This window comes from Colius striatus, chromosome 15, assembly GCF_028858725.1.
Source record: "Colius striatus isolate bColStr4 chromosome 15, bColStr4.1.hap1, whole genome shotgun sequence".
NCBI lineage: Eukaryota > Metazoa > Chordata > Aves > Coliiformes > Coliidae > Colius > Colius striatus.
In genome coordinates, this window is record NC_084773.1 from 22,111,315 (window position 1) to 22,127,573 (window position 16,259).

At 50.7% G+C, this 16,259-nt stretch overlaps 3 protein-coding genes and 1 non-coding gene across 9 annotated transcripts in view; 1 reads left to right on the forward strand and 3 right to left on the reverse strand.

Annotated features, from left to right (window-relative positions):
- Window positions 1–166: 166 nt before the first annotated feature.
- Window positions 167–2,112, reverse strand: RPL32 (ribosomal protein L32). Its single transcript, XM_062008163.1, has 4 exons — window positions 2,028–2,112; window positions 1,235–1,335; window positions 857–1,038; window positions 167–340 (listed from the first exon to the last, which is right to left on the reverse strand). The coding sequence occupies exons 2-4, from the start codon at window positions 1,328–1,330 to the stop codon at window positions 211–213; spliced, it is 408 nt and encodes a 135-aa protein (XP_061864147.1). The 5' UTR covers window positions 1,331–1,335; window positions 2,028–2,112; the 3' UTR covers window positions 167–210.
- LOC133626882 (small nucleolar RNA SNORA7) lies at window positions 1,403–1,541 on the reverse strand. Its single transcript, XR_009819818.1, has one exon. It is a non-coding gene; the product is annotated as a small nucleolar RNA SNORA7 (small nucleolar RNA).
- Window positions 2,113–2,321: 209 nt separating the features above from the next.
- Window positions 2,322–6,575, reverse strand: MBD4 (methyl-CpG binding domain 4, DNA glycosylase; the record flags this gene model as incomplete). The annotated part of the gene is made up of 7 exons (XM_062008686.1): window positions 2,322–2,518; window positions 2,960–3,063; window positions 3,679–3,828; window positions 4,040–4,174; window positions 4,706–4,780; window positions 5,275–6,104; window positions 6,268–6,575. Coding segments are annotated over 7 exons (1,680 nt in total), but the record flags the coding sequence as incomplete, so codon positions are not given.
- A 51-nt stretch (window positions 6,576–6,626) lies between these two features.
- The window catches only part of IFT122 (intraflagellar transport 122), a 33,384-nt gene continuing 23,751 nt past the window's right edge, over window positions 6,627–16,259 (forward strand). For 4 of the 6 annotated variants that reach the window (XR_009819787.1, XR_009819788.1, XM_062008236.1 and 1 more), the window contains exons 1-11: window positions 6,824–7,072; window positions 7,181–7,247; window positions 8,199–8,283; window positions 9,073–9,151; window positions 9,923–9,999; window positions 10,401–10,467; window positions 11,490–11,636; window positions 13,546–13,621; window positions 14,133–14,324; window positions 15,034–15,172; window positions 15,762–15,964. Coding sequence is in view for 4 of the 6 variants with exons in the window: in XM_062008236.1 (XP_061864220.1) it covers window positions 6,993–7,072; window positions 7,181–7,247; window positions 8,199–8,283; window positions 9,073–9,151; window positions 9,923–9,999; window positions 10,401–10,467; window positions 11,490–11,636; window positions 13,546–13,621; window positions 14,133–14,324; window positions 15,034–15,172; window positions 15,762–15,964 (1,212 nt within the window). In the remaining 2 variants the exon portion in view is untranslated. Of the gene's footprint in view, window positions 6,725–6,823; window positions 7,073–7,180; window positions 7,248–8,198; window positions 8,284–9,072; window positions 9,152–9,922; window positions 10,000–10,400; window positions 10,468–11,489; window positions 11,637–13,545; window positions 13,622–14,132; window positions 14,325–15,033; window positions 15,173–15,761; window positions 15,965–16,259 lie in introns of those variants that run through there. The other 2 variants (XM_062008237.1, XM_062008239.1) reach the window with 2 other exon arrangements.

Consider the following 16,259-nt stretch of genomic DNA (forward strand, 5'->3'; position numbering starts at 1 on the left):
CACACCCCTCAGCCATCACCCTGACTTTGCACACCCCTCAGCCATCACCCTGACCCTGCACACACTGCGGTGAGCAAGGGCCCTGCTGCACACCCACCCCGGGAGTGCGGGGCTCGCAGCCCTGCCAGCGGCTGGTCCCTGGGGCCACTCAGCACAGCCAGCACCGTCGTTTTGATGCTTTATTAAACAGAGCCCGGCCGCAGACGCCGGTCACTCGTTCTCCTCGCTGCGCAGCCGGGCGTTGGGGTTGGTGATCTTGATGGCGAGCTGAGCCGCTCTCTCCACAATCACCTTCCGGTTCTTCGAGGACACGTTGTGTGCGATCTCTGCGCAGAACGACCTGTGGGCACAGACCCCGTGTCAGGCTCAGCCCCGGCAAAGCCCCTCAGGACGCAGCACAGTGCCTGAGCATCAGCCAAGAGCCGAACCAGCCATCCTGGGGCTGGAGCTCACCCCGCAGCAGCTTGCTCCAGCTGCTTCTCTCTCTGTGACTCAAAAGTCAGTAGGAGGTTTGAGTGTTATTACTTTGTTTTGAAAGGAAGTGCTACAAGTAGATCTAGCCCTGTGTGAAGAGTTGCAAAGCCTCCATCCTGAAGTCTGTTTATTCAGAGGGACATGGGCCCAGCACATTTACCACCACCAGAATGTCAGATTGCTGCCCAAGCTCAGCCCCAGGACACCCCCTGAGCCCTTGTGCCTGCAGCACTGCAACAGTAGGAAAGCAAGACAATGCTCGTGCTCTTGAGAACAGCAGCTCCCCTCACCTCCCACCCGCACCTCACCCCACTGCGCCCACATTTCCTCCCGCCCAGCGCCGTCAGGGACGGGCAGGAGCACGCGGGCCCCGCAGACTCACTTGTTGCTCATCATGAGCACCTCCAGCTCCTTGACGTTGTGGACCAGGAACTTTCTGAACCCCGTGGGCAGCATGTGCTTTGTTTTCTTGTTGCTGCCATAGCCGATGTTGGGCATCAGGATCTGGCCCTTGAACCGCCGGCGCACTCGGTTGTCAATGCCTCTGGGTTTACGCCAGTTGCGCTGCAGGGATGCAGAGAACACCAGTTACACAGGCACATCAGCCCCAGCAACCTGCCTCAAGGCCATGGCTCCAGCTCCCAAAACAGCCCTGGCGCTGGCACAGGGGCTGGCCTGGGTCCAGTGCTGACCCAGCCTCGAGGCAATCGCATCCCACTGCCCCACGGTCCTTTGTAACCAGCTCATTGGGACTTTTTACCTTGATCTTGACATAGCGATCGGACTGATGGCGGATGAACTTCTTGGTCCTCTTCTTGACGATTTTAGGCTTGACGAGAGGCCTGAGGGCAGGCATGGCGCCTGAGGGGAACAGACCCGGCATGAGCAGCCAAGCCCAGCAGAGGCGAGGCAGCGCTGGGCTGGCAGCGCGTGTGGCAGACTTATCTTCCGCTGACCGGCCACGGCGGGGCTGGCCACGGAATGGGCATTCATCTGCGGTGTCTCTTCCTCCCGCCTCCGAAGCTGGCAGAGCACTGGGAGCTCTCCAGATGCGATCCTGGGAGGTCAGGCCTCGCCCGGGCCCCTTCGCGGGCCCCGCGCTCCCATCCTTCCCTCTGCCGCCCCCGGGAGCTCGGGCTCCTGCCGCGTGGGCCGACGGCCGCCGCCGCCGGGCCCGTTCTGCCGCATCAGGGGCGACGGCGACTCAGCTCCCGCAGCCCGCGCAGGTACCGCCGCGTCCCCGGCAGCGCGGCCGCCCCGCGCTCACGCCGGCGCTGCCCCTGGGCTGGGAACGGGGCGCTCCGCTCCGCGCGAGGTCAGGACGGAGGGAGGGCGCAGCGGCCGGGAGCCGCGGGCCGCCCGGCAGCCCCAGGCCGAGCCCCCGCCGCCGCCTGGCCGAGCCCCGAGCCCGCTGGGGAGGCCCCGGCCCTGCGGCCCGCGGGGGGGCGGCGGAGGGACATGGGGAGCGCGCCCGCGTTGTGCGGCGGGGGCTGTGCGCCGGCCCGGCGGCCCCGGGGCGCGGATGGGCGCGGATGGAGCCGAACGGGACTTACCGGGTGCGCGATGGCGCCGTCCGCCGCTGGCCCTGCCGCGAGAGGGAGGGCGGCGCCCGCGCAGGGGCTTATGGGCCCGCGCAGGGGCTTATGGGCCCGCGCAGGGGCTTATGGGCCCGGGGGGCGGCGCCGCCAGGTGCACGCGGCTGCGCAGACGGCGCGGCCCGGCCCGGCCCGGCGCGGAGCGGGGAACGCCGGACCGGGCTGTGGCCAGAGCGTGTCCCGGGCCCGGGGGCCTGTCAGCGGGCAGAACGTGGGCTCCTGGGGCAGCCACGGAGGAACAGACACCACAAGAACTGGGACACGTTTATTAACAAACGGGAGTGACCGAGGGGAGACAAAGGGCCGGTGTGTGTGTCAGGAACCCGAGGGGGGAGCCGCGGCAGGGGAGGGGGGTGCGAAGGGCCGGTAGGTCACTTGAGGCTCAGCCTTTCGTGGTTCTCCCACAGCCAGGCATGGTACACGTTCAGCTTGTGGTCCTGTGGCTGCACCTGCAAGAGTGTGAGTGTCCCACTGTCAGGGAAATGCCCTCTCTGAGCCCACCTCACCTGCCCCATCCATGTCCTCTCCCGGCCCCTCTGCAAACCATGGGATACAGCCCCAAAACCAGCTGTGAATGGGGAGGGGGCCTGACATGAGAACACAAAATGGCCCCGAGTGCCCCTCAGCGAGGGCAGGACTCAGCCTGATAACAGTCCCACGGAGCAGAGAATAACACTCACCCCCACAGCAAGGAAGGAAGGAAAAGAATGTAAGGAAAGTGCAGAATTACATAAACCCCCCAAAAGTGACAAGTCTCCCTTTACAGGTTCAGGCTCGTGAAAGGTAGGGCCTGTAAACTCAGCTCCTGAGGATACAAGAACTGCCTTATTTTCTCCAGTCCAAGGGAAATGTGGAGCCCGGCACAGGGCTGGAGCCCCCGCAGCACCCACCTCCTTCCACTCGTTGACGCAGAAGATGCGGTAGGAGTCGTTGCCGTACTTGCCGATGCCATGCAGCTCGATGGGGTAGCGCCAGCGCTTGCTCAGGTACTCGTCTGCAAGGCACAGCTCGGCCTCACCGCAGAGCCACGGCCCCCCACACCCTGCCCTGCGTTTTCAATGAAACCCACAAGTTTTAGCCGTTTCCTGCTGAAAGCTGGCAAGGAATTCATCCAGGGCACCCCTTAAACACCGTTCAAACAAACTGCTGTGGGCGAGTTGTACTAACATCTGCCTCCTCAGAAGCCCAAGGAATACTGGAATTTTTCAGTACAGAAAATACCAGAATCATAGGAAAAAAAAGTTGGTCTGGAAGGGGCTTGTGGAGAACCCCTGATGCACAACAGAGCAGAGCCACCTCCTCACAGGGCTGCAGAACCCACCTGGCAGGCACTCAGCGCTCATGACACTGTCAACTCAAAGCAGTCTCCCAGACAAGGGTCTCGTCCAGAACTCACTGCAGGTGTTATTTTATTCTCAGTTAAGGCACAAGATCAATAGCTTTGTGTATGCCAACACAATCCCAGAGCAGCACAAAACAAGTCCCCACCAGCACTTGCCAAAGAGGAGCAGTGGCAGGGCACTGTTGGAATGCGACGCTGCCTGCCCCTCTGCCCCTGCCCTGCCAGTACAATTCGGAGCCTCCCACAGACACAGCCAGGAGAACCTACCCGAGAACTTGATGATCGTTTTTGCTCTGAGTTCGTAGAGGCCGAGAGGTTTGAGCAGCTCTGACATTTCTTTCCAGCCTGCAGTCCTGGTTACTTCAGGAGAAGGATACCTCTTAAAGAACTCCCAGAGCACAGGAATGGCCATTTTACCTAGTGAAGAAAGCCAACATGAACAGAAGGCTGTGAGGGTGACTCTCTTCTTCAGAGACCAGAGTTACAAGTCCAAGATTGGTCTTTTTTACACTGACCCAAGGTAATATACATTTATTCTTGCATTAATGCCATTACAACTGGCAACTGTTCAGACCCTGTGACACCACCCCAATGCTTACACAACACGAAACGGTATCGCTCTGTTCACCTGAAGTTTTATTGAGAAATATGGTTGCAATGAGAAGTTTCCACGGATCATGGAAAAGTGTTTCTTGGACCAGATTAAAAGGGGAACGTGGAGGAGTCCATTTTCTGAACGCCTTCCTTCGAGGTGGGCTGGGACCTGTACACAGAGGCAATACAGGAAAGCTGTCTGGACAGTGAGGGACAGATTTATCCATTCCAATGAAAACAGGTAAAATAAAAGATGGCTTTTTTGAAGCAGATTCACTTTTGTGGGGGCATGACATGTGGATGGAGCAATGGCAACTGCACACAAGTTTTGCAGAGCTGCAGGAGACCAGGCGCCCCAGCACAGGGCAGGAAGAGCCAAAGCTGCCTGCGCACGCCCCCGAGCCCCCCGCCACATCTGCCTCCTGAGGAAGGGGCTCCCAGGGAGCAGCGGGCACAGGGATTCCCCCCGACAGTCTGAGACCTTCCCCAGGTCACCTCTCAGCTGCTGGAAGATCTGCTGAGCATTTGATACCAGCCTTAATGGTTGTTTGTGAGACACAAACCACCGAGGTTGAAAATGGGACAAGGTGAGCAGCTCCCTGGGTCACCTAAGCATAGCTGGCCTAAACAGGAAGATATTTTCCATAACATCACTTGAGCCATCCAATTCCACCCCCCATAAAAAAAAAGAACATTATACCTTCTTTACTGTATTTACTAGAGAAATAGGGACTGGTTTTCCTCCTGTCCACTTGTGTTCGTGGGAAAGAATCTTCTGTAAAGAAAGAACACTTCAGCATTTAAAGAAAAAACCCACAAGTATCTTGCTGTCACATTTCACACCCCATTTCACTTGATGTTGTAATGGGAATACAGGATTTCTCATAGGTGTAGAGGAATGTGCTTTAGACTCACTCCAGGACTTTGCATTTCAACTCTTATGAAAACCCTCAGAGAGAAATTGTTACTTTGCCACAGTGTGAGGAAATAGGCTCCAAGGACAGACAGGATTAAATGCTGTCCACACAGTCTAGTGCACAAACCAAGCTAAAGCAAGCCTCTTTTACGAGTCACATGGACCTGAAGGTAAGGACTGTTACTGTATTGTACTATAGGGCTACAGGGACCAGCAGAGCAAGGTTGTTAAGTGCTGTTGGATAAGGAAACAAGGCAGACTGAGCTGTCTGAGCAGCCAGACCCTAAACAGCACTGTTCCCATACAGGTAGGAGAATGTCAGGATCCCCTTCTGCTCGAACCCACAGACATACCTGGAGGCACTGCTGTGGAGCCTGTCCCGTCACACGGCTGCACAACGCTAACATCCGTGTCAGACTTTAAACCCTGGTTGCCTGGATTCCCTCCATCTGCTCCTTCCCCTGTTTTCAATCTGCTGCAGCTCTCCTCGGGTTCTGCACCGGCTGTGCGGTTAGAACCCGCCTCCATGTGCTGCTCCTCTGCCAGGCTCTCCCTCTGTGAGTGAGCTGGCGCTGACCTTGGCTCCGTGTCTGGCCGTGACCTGCACGTTCTTAGCCGAGTTCTCCCCGCACCCCTGGGCTCTGCACCCTGATCACCTTCACCCTGGCCATCAGCAACACTCCTGCCTGTCTTTCTACAGAACTTCTTGTTTTGACTGCACTCCATTTCCTGTTGGTTGCATGCTCTTCTCGGTCTTTTGCTTCGGGTATTGTCTCGATTCGTCTTTGCTGAGCTCTTTTCAGCTTTATTATTCTGAACACTTTTTCCACCTGCCCCCTTTTTGTTGGCTTTCAGACAGTCCTTTGGGTTTAGGCCCTTCACGAGCAAACCTTCCCTTTCCAGGATGGGTGTAACACCTTCCACCTGCTCCTTGCCAGTCTGAACATTTTGCATTCCATCCTCTGCACCACTTTGTACACCGAGGCCTTGCACTGGAGAGCACCAGTGCTCATTCTCCAAACTAGTCCCTGCAGCTTCTGTGCCATGTCTCTTCACCCGCGACCGGGCGCTCCTCGGACAGAGAGCTGTAAAACCAAAGTCTTCCACTCTCAGCGTCGTCTCCCCGGTTTTCTGAAGGTACTCTGCAAGTGCACGCTTCGACCTCAGCTTTTTTCCTTCAGGGCTGTGGTAGGAAAGACCAGCAAGCTACTTGAGGACTCTTGGAGCTCTGCCTCCTGACTTCAGAAGCTGTTTTGGCACGTTAAGCCCCGCACCAAAGCCAGCGAGACTACCCGGTGTACTCCACGCACACGCACGGCGCTCACCGCGGGGCGGCCCGGCCTCACCTGAGGAAGAACGCGTCGACCCTGCCCGCCGTCCTGCCCGCCCGCCGCCGCCGGCTCACCCGCTGCCAGCCGGGCCCGGCCGCCGCCTCCGCGGGCCCCGCCGCTGCCTCGTGTCGGCCGCCGCGCGGGAGGCTGCAGAGGGAAGGAGACGCTGCGGTGAGGCGCCGCTGCGGGCCGTGGGGGGGATGGGGCTCCGTGCGGGCTCCACGGCAGCCCCGCACGGCCCCGCTCCGCCGCCGCTCACCCGCCGCCGGCCGCCGCCATCCCGGCCGCCCCGTCACGTGACCCCTGGCGGGCGGCCCGGTGGGTCCCCGTGCGCGTGCGCGTTGCCCGTGGCGCCGGCGGCGCGCGGAAGGGAGCGCGAGGCGGGACGGGCCGCGGGGGCCGCGCTGGGCCCGCTCCGCTCGGGCCCCGCGATGCGGGCCGCGCTCACCTGGCGCGACAAGGCCGAGCAGTGGTGAGCGGTCTCGGGCCGGAGCGGGGCCGGCGCTGGGGCAGCCCGCGGAGCGGCGGGCCGGGGCCGGGGCCGCTCGCTCGTCCGGGCCGCGGCGGGCTCGGCAGCACCGCCCCGCGCTCCGCCGCCGTCCCGGTGCGCTCCCGGCTGCTGCCGGTGACCGGTAGCGCTGAGCCCAGGCTGGTTCTCGCTTGCTCTGCGGTTCCGTTAGCCGCGGGGCAGCAGCCCGCGCCTGTGCGCTGCTGCGGGACGCCTCCGGACCTGTGTCCCGATGGGAGTCTGGGGGTGGCCCCGAGCGCGGTCCGGCAGTCGCAGGGTTCTTTTTGCCGTGGGAGTCTTCCCAGGGATCAAGTAGGCTCTCAGGCACGCGGGTAGCAATTGTTGTATGTGGCGTCTTTGACGCTAAAGGAGATCCATCTTCTGCCCGCTAATAGGGAGTTGTTTGTCTTTTTTCTTCAGTATTTACGACCTTGCATTCAAACCAGATGGGACTCAGTTGATAATTGCTGCTGGAAATAGGCTGCTGGTATGGAAACTTTTCTTTCCCCCCCTCACACTTACAGCTGTATGAATGTGATTTCTTTCACATTAACTTATGAATACAACCTATCAAAAATCCTCTTATCGCTGCTAGTCCAGCCTTATATCTACATACATATTAATGCAGACTAACTGTAAAGTGTTTTGAAGGTTTTTAATGTCTCTTACCAAGTTTTAAGCTCCAGTAATGAGATTTAAGTCACTTGCATCCTCGTTAACCTCATCTGGCATCTGAAAATCCATTGACCTGCATCCACAGTTGGCTGCAAGGCATGGCTTACAAATTCTGCACTGTTACAAGTTCAATGCAAATGTGTGGAAACAGGAAGGAAACTCAAATTGATGTTCCTGCTGCGTGAGAGGCTGCAAGCAGAGGTTGTCGTGGTTCCCTGGGTCTGGTTGCCTGCTGCTAACCCGCAGCACGAGCAGCTCAGGACCACACTTCCTGCCATTCCTGCAAAGCTTTTGGGTGGGCAGGTGTAGAAACGGTGGGGATGGGTGGGTGGATGGATGGCCTGATGCCAGAGATGTTTACAACTGCAGGACAGCAGGCTTTTATTATTTCCAGCGCTTTCATATGATGTATTTAGTGATGGTCTTTTCCAGTAATTTATCGTGTTTGTTTTAACATCTAATGCAGGCAAAGAAGTTAAACAAGCTACCCAAATGAGGTGATGGAGATTTCTGTTATGCATGTAACTTTCTAATACTGAGTCTTCTCTCATCCTGAGAAGTTAAGGAAAGCTGTTTCTACCCTTCAGAACATTTTGTCTTGCCTGGACTGTATGCCATGTTAAAAGGCAAACACGAAAGAAAGTGTCTAATCTTGTTGGCCTTCAGTCATTTTGTACCCTAGCCCTCACTAGAAGATCTTTTTAATGTTTGTTTCTATGTTTGTGTTTTGGGTTTGGTGTCATCCCTGCCCCTGTTTAAACAGGTATATGATACTTCTGATGGAACCTTGATCCAGCCTCTGAAGGGACACAAGGACACTGTGTACTGTGTGGCCTATGCTAAAGATGGTAAATAGTACTTTGGAGGGTATTGTTATTCTGGCTTGTAAAGTGCAACCTTCCTATTGCTGACTGATAACAGAGTGGGTTCAGTAACAGCATGTGTGGTGGTGTGTTTGCATTTGAGTGGAGAGTCTGAGCTGCTGCTCAAGTGCTATGTGCAGAGTTACTGCACTTTTACATGCAAGGCTGCCTGTTAATTCAAAAAATGTCATCCCCAGTTCCCCTCCCCTTCTTCTTCAGTGGTGGGTAAGTTTACACTTGTGGGACCATGTGAAGAGAAGGCTTACCTCAGAGATCCCTCTGCTCATGCCCTGCCTGCCTCTCATTTTCATTGCCATTGTTCCTCTGTCCCAAAGCTTTGCATTCCTCTGACCCTTCACACATTACCGTGCTCTCTGCAGACTTTGCTCTGCTTCCTGTTTTTTGCCTCCAGTTCCCATGCTACTGGCAGGACTCAGAGGACTTCCCCTCAAACGCTGCTCTTCAGGTTACAGGGGATACCTGTGAAAATGCACTGCCTTTCCCTCGACACTGTGAACATAAATCCCTGCCTGTGATTGGCAGTGCTGGGGAGACTGGCTCCTGGCTGGGGTGGGATGAGGATGCTCTGTGGGAATAACAGTCACTGGGGTTCTATCTAGTAGAAGCGCAGTCACATCCAGACACTTGTGGCATTAGGCCCTTGTGGCATTGAGCCTTGTCAAGTTCAAGAACTTCTCGCTCTCTCTTTGATTGGGTATTTGGAGTGAAAGTGATTCTTGTATGTCTGGGATTTAAATGGGATTTAATTCCTAGGCAAACGTTTTGCATCTGGCTCGGCTGATAAAAGTGTGATAATTTGGACTTCAAAGTTGGAAGGAATTCTGAAATACACGTAAGTGATGCTTTTCAGTTCTGTGCCTCTCACAAATGGGCTTGGATTATGCACTTCTGCTGTCAAAGGGCATGTGCTGTTAGATTTAGAGGGAGGTTGGCCAAGGTCAAAGAAAATACCAGGGGGTAATAGGAGAGGGAACAGGAAAAGAGTCAAAGTATCTGAATGAGGCAGGAAAGCAATTAAAGGCATAAAAGAGGGTAAGAAGTCTAGATAAATCTCTGGATTTAGAGAACTGGGAAATCTGTATAGATCAAAATAAGATGAAACAGAATATGACTCTGATCTTGCATAGTAAACTTTACACAGTTCTGGTTCAAAGCCCAAATTAAAGGTAAGCCTTGGTTCTGTGGATGTATTTCCATCTTCTGACTTTGTTCTTATGTCGCCCCCCTTCAGTGGCATCTGCAAACCTGTTTCTGAGTGTGTGTATGTGTACATTTATTACTAGTTAGTATTCACAAGCTGAGGTGCTACTAGGAGCAGGCACAAGCACACTTGGTTTAGAATTTGGGTATAACCTTTAAGGGTATTTCACAAACCACTGTCTACTTACATTTTCAGACAATCTTGATGAAGCAGTGAGTCCTGCCATTCAGAGACAGGGTTGTTACTGATTTTAGTTTACAGTAATCACAGATTAACTTGGTGCAATATAAACTGATCACAGTATTTCTGGCATCTGGTAAACGTTTTAGGTATCTTGCTGAAAGTCAGAAAAGGGGGCATTTAAGAATGATTTACTGAAATATGATTGTAACTGTATTGCAGACATAATGACTCCATACAGTGTGTTTCATACAATCCTCTTACTCATCAGTTGGCATCCTGCTCCTCCAGTGATTTTGGTATGTCTTCTTCCTCTAACTTTTCCATTAAGCCATTAAATTCTATTAAAGTTGTGTAGCTAAGCTAACTACAGACAGATACAGTTGTTTATATCCACAAGAGATGTGATATAAACCTACCTAAAGCTAAGTAACATTAGATGCTTATTTAAATCACTTAATCTCAGTCGTAAAGGACAGTTGTAAAATGGACACTGCTTTCTTACTGTGATTCTTTCACCCTTTGTATTTTTAGGTGGATTTTTTTTCTTCCCCATTTACTGATAAAGGATAGGTATTTCAATGTCCTTCTAGCTATCAGTGGATAAGACTTGGATCCCTCTGAAGTCCCAGCTGTGTTTTCTGACACTGTTAAATGCTTGCCTGTCATTTACTTTGGCTTTTTGTTTGCTTTAATCAAGGCTTGTGGTCTCCTGAACAGAAGTCGGTCTCTAAGCATAAAGCTAGCAGTAAGATTACTTGCTGTAGGTAAGTTTTAAGGATTACTGATGTCATTTAAGTTATTTTCAGTGCAAACCAATCAAAATAAAATGCAAGCTTAAAGAAGAGAATGTCCAAGGGAAAGAGTTCAGTGTATGCAGAGACAGCAGCTAGCAGCACTCTCCTACCTGGCTCTTTGGTGGTGTTGTGTGCTGTGTGCTCCTTTGCCACGCTTGTCATTGAAACACAAGAGTAGCATTTGTAATGCTACAGGAGAAATACGACCAAGGCTTATCAAAGACCATTTCTTTGTTCCCTGCAGTCTTCTTGCAGACAGCTGCTCCCCCCACCTTCTTTTTCAGTAGCAAAGGGATTTGGGTTTTATTTGGTAGTGTTGGTAACTGAATTCTGCTGAAAGTAGCAGAGAGAGATGTTCTGGTCCTGAGCAAGTACCTTTACTTCTCTCTCCCTCTGTTTAGCCATCCCATGCAATAACAGTAAATGAAGTTAGAGGAAAAGTAATGATCCTTTCTGTTTCTAGAGCTGTTCATCCCCTGTGTTGTTGGTATTTTCAGTAGAAGGAGATAAGACCATTAAGGGGAACCTAAAGCAAGGGTACATCGATTTGTGTAAAGTCATCTCTCTGACTGCAGTAGAGACAAGAATAGAAGCCAGGTCTCCTGTGTCGCACACCGTGCAGTTTGATCAGTGTTCCAAATGTGGCTTTTAAACAGTCTGGTCTACTGCCAACACTGTCATCCCCAAAAGTGTATATGTTACTTAGCACATGTTACAAGTATTGCAAGCAGATGATAGCTTACGTTTATTTTTTCCTGCATTTTGCATTTCTGTGTATATTATAAAATGTTCTTGCTGTAGTGCATGCTGTTGCCATAAATGTGGGCTTAGATGCATACACAAACTGTAGGATTACTGGCCATCTCCCAGAACTCCCTCTTAGGAGTGTATTTCAATCTACCATCCCTATTTGAGTATGCTGTGCCATCCTACCTCCCTGCTGCTTGTTTTGAGTAGTTTGTTCTTCAGTGTGTGTGTGTGTGTTTTATCAGCTGGACAAACGATGGCCAGTACCTTGCTTTGGGGATGTTTAATGGCATCGTCAGCATCAGGAACAAAAATGGTGAAGAGAAAGTTAAAATAGAGCGTACAGGGGGTGCATCATCTCCAATATGGTCAATTTGTTGGAATCCATCCAGGTAATTCATTTAATCCTTCCTTTTTTCATGGAATAGATAATCTTTGGCTTATTGATTGCAGAAAGGCTTTGCTTTTATCCCTGCTGAAACGGATTAATGCCATGTATGTTACCTTTTTTAAAGTGGTTATATATTGGAATTTTGGCATTGCTGCCAGCTTTTGATTGAATGGAGAAACTGGGCACAAGTTCCACCTAGAACACAGAGTCACTTAGGTTGGAAAAGACCTTTAGGATTATTGAGTCCAACTGTTCCCTCAGTACTGCCACGACCACCACTAAATCACGTCCCTCAGCCCCACAGCTCCATGACTTAGAGATCCCTCCAGGGATGGGGACTCCACCACGGCTCTGGGCAGCCTGGGACAGGGCTGGGCAACTCCTTCAGGGAATAAATGGTTCCTCATCTCCAATCTAAACCTCCCCTGGGGCAACTTGAGGCCATTTCCTCTTGTCCTGTTGCTTGGGAGTAGAGACCAACCCTCTTCACCTCCCAGCCACAGCCTCCTGTCAGGGAGCTGCAGAGAGTGCTCCTGCCTCCCCTCAGCCTCCTCTTCTCCAGGCTTAACACCCCCATTCCCTCAGCCCCTCCCCAGCACCCTTGTGCTCCAGCCCCTTCCCCAGCTCTGTGCCCGGCTCTGGCCACGCTGCAGCCCCTCAGTGTCCCTGTGGCAGTGAGTGAGGGGCCCAGCACTGAGCACAGCCCTGGAGCTGCAGCCTCCCCGTTGAAATGTTTCTTTCTTTTGTATTATTTTGGATTTTCTGGGGGGGATGGGTTCTGGTTGGACTGGAGGAAAGAGAGGGGAGCTGTTTTTTCACTTCAATGCAGTGGAAGTATTGTCCCAATCATACAAATAAACAATTACTATTGCAGTAGGTGGGAGAATTTTTGGAGTAGAGTTGATGAACAAGAGGAATCAGTTCACAGCTGTTCAGAGGAGATAACAGTGCTGGAATCCAGGCCTGGCAGTAGGCAGTGTAGTGAGACGGAGGGAGAAGACATCTCTATGGAGCTCAACTTGTGAGTGAAACTTCCAAGGAGTATATATATGTATATTATCTGGAAGAATCATTTACAGAGAGGACCAAGGACAGAGAGTATTACAGGGGATACAAAATCAGATATCCAAAAGTTAGGAAATTCTACATTAGTAGTGGTTGGTATGCTCTTTATTTTTACTGCTGGTCTGTGTTCATTATGAGATAGCTCCTAAGTATGTGATAGCATGTTGCTTTTCCCCACACATGCATGCATCCTGCATTGAGCAAAGGGTGTGTGCTTACCAAGCAGCTGGCTTTTTTGGTGTCTCATTTTTGTTCATTTGATGGCTAGAGGCATCATTTGCAGCAGAATGTTCAGATTACCATCTCCCTTCTTCCTAGGCAAGACACCATAGAGCAGGTGGCTGTCATGTTCTGCTCCAAGCTGAAGAGATCATGTCAGAGTACCCAAGTTAACAAATTTGACACCTGAAGCCTTTCCTCAGTCTGCTGCTGGTCTCATACAAACAATGTTCATGTTTTTTCCCTGCCTTACACTGACAATTGTTTTTTCACTCTGCTGTGTTGACTTGGATCTTACGTGGCTTTGTACTGCTGTAGCTGAGAGCAGCATCCGGGCCCAGATGCCTCATCTGTTTAAGGGACCGTTACCCTCGCTGTACCCACTGCTCATGAGCTGTGTGGGCAGTGCTACGTCAAGCTTGTAAAGGAGACTGATGTTTCTTTTATGTCCCCAAGCTGTCTTGCTCAGTTTTAAATGTCAGGATGGATCTGCTATCCTTCCAGTTCGTGTTTTTTTGAGAGTAATGTAGAATAAATTGTGCTGTCTCATTACTTGGTTCTCATGCTCTAAGAAACAGGTTAAAATTACTGTAGTATTACTTTGTTTTCTTTTGTTTGTTTGTCAGAGATGAGCGCAATGATATTTTAGCTGTGGCAGACTGGGGTCAGAAACTTTCCTTTTACCAACTTAGTGGCAAACAGGTATGTTTTAGAAAGTGCTTTCAAGAGTGGTAGGGTGTTTCTGATTCTGTTCTGTGTCCCGTGTTTGTCTGCCAGTGCTTTATGGGCTACGTGTTCTCTGTTTTCCCAGCCCTTTATGAGTCTGCTTTTCTTAATTCTCTTTTCCTTCAGCTCTTATTTCTCCCATGGCAACTCAGCTGCTGTCTTACAATTCTTGTATTAAAGGCCTTACAGCCTTGCTGACCTTTGTGCTTTGTTTTATTGGTGTGTGGAAGACATCTTTGTGGTGTCTGTAACTCGTTAAAGGGGATTTGTGAGTAGCCTGCATTCTGAGTAGACTGGTTTGGGACTGGAGGGATTCGTGGATGTATTTTAGAACGGCCTTTGAGAATACAGCCAGTGGTTCTGGGGTATTGGAAAGTTATGCATGGCCAGAGAGATGAGAGGAATGGTATCAGTGACTGCACTTGTTGCCTTGGGAAAACATGAAATTATCCTGTTGTTAATGGGTTTCATTTTATTTCTGTTGTAGATTGGGAAGGACAGAATGCTCAATTTTGATCCTTGCTGTGTTACCTATTTTACCAAAGGAGAATATATTTTACTGGGAGGTTCAGATAAACAAGTTTCCCTCTTCACAAAGGATGGAGTGCGTCTGGGTACCATTGGAGAGCAAAGCAGCTGGGTGTGGACATGCAAAGTTAAACCAGACTCCAACTACGTGGTGAGTAGGAACACTTCTCTGACATGTTCACAGGCAATTTGTCAGATACAGGAAGGCCATACATTTCAAACACTGTTGCTTAATTTAGACACTGAGGCTGCAGAACCTCAGCAGTGTCTAGTGAGGTCCTAGAACAACCACCCAAATTAAAAACACCCTGCGGAAGTAAAGCTTGGGCTGCAGGAGGCTGTGAATGAGCGTGACAGCTGTTCTCAGAGGGTAAGGCTTTTGCTGCATTTTGATTAAAAAAGAGGAGGGAAAAGAGTTAAAAATGACACCTAGTAATTTCTAGACTGACAAAATCTAATTCCACGATGGGAAGGAAGTGTTCAGACCTGCCTGAGTTTCTGTAGCATTGCACCTGGTGGAAAGTGCCTGCAGGGCAACTGTTAGCCATAAGTGCTGCACTCTGTGTCACTGTACAACCGTGCAGAGATAACAGAGCTAATTTAAAAACAAACACATTGGCACATCCCCCACCCACAAAGCAACAACATCATCAAACCAAACCAAACCTCACCCACCCAACATGGTGGTCTCCCTGGTGTGTGATGAGATCAGTCCTCATTCTGCATTGCACTATTTAAGTACAAGTGAGGCTGTATTTGGTATCTATATATGAACATAATGTTCATAGAAGTACCACACATTTTGCCGCTTCTTACCTACGTATACTGATTTACTAAACCTATTTTCTCCCTGTGTTCAGGCAGTAGGATGCCAGGATGGAACAATATCTTTTTATCAGCTGATTTTCAGCACTGTTCATGGCCTTTACAAAGATCGCTATGCTTACAGAGACAGCATGACTGATGTCATTGTCCAGCACCTCATCACTGAACAAAAAGGTAATTTCACACGAGCAGTCATGCCAAACCTTCACTCACATTCTGGTTTGGTTTGGCTTTTAATTAATATCCAGCAGAACACTTGAGTATATGCTGCATGTGCCAGGCAGATTGTCACCACTGACAGGAAAACTGAGGAATGCTGTTTGCAGGATGAGAGTGCAAACTGGGATTCTGAAGGATCAGCCCTGACAAGCTTAATGAAAGATGTGGGGATTTGAAAGGACAGTGGGAGGGGCACAGGCTTTTAAGATAAAGTTTTAATCTCTGCCAATGAGATAAAAATCCTATACATCATATGTAGCTTTTTTTCCTTACTTGCAGTTTCAAGGCTTTGGGCGGGTTTTGTTTCTTCATATCTACTGGCTTTTTATAGCAAGGAATCAAAGTATTGCCCCAGCATGTGCTGCTGACAATTAACAGAGGGTGAAAAATTGTGACAGGGATAGTAGGTGCAGAGGAGCAAACATATCCAAGCAGGAATCTGCTTCTGTTTTGAAAGGTGCTTTACAAAGATTCAATTTTGAGGTATTAGTAAGTTTTTATGGTTTCTGTATCCATTATTTTTGGGGGTTTTTTTTCTCTCCAGTTAGAATAAAAGGCAGAGAGCTTGTAAAGAAAATTGCAATCTACAAAAACAGATTAGCAATCCAGATGCCAGAGAAAATCCTGATTTATGAGCTGTACTCGGATGACTCTTCAGACATGTATTACAGAGTGAAGGAGAAGATAGTAAAAAAGTTTGAATGCAACTTGCTGGTGGTATGCTCAGATCACATTATTCTATGCCAGGTATGTGCCTTTAAAATCTAGACTAGTCTTGGGGTGTGTTCTCACTTTCAGATAGCTGGTAGGAAAAGGTTGTACTGTACAGTCTGTGGCAGCTTTTCCCCAAGGAACCGATGTGTAGTGCTGTTGTCACGTGCAGCACTGAGATGCTGTGAGTAACCACGGTGGCACCTCACCAGTGGCTCTCTCTCAGTGAAACAGTCGCTGCTGAATTTGATACGTTAGCACATGATCCAGGGGAACCTTGGGGTCAGGGTGAGCTGCTAGAAAAAGGTGAGGGTCTGTGTGTGTGTTTGTT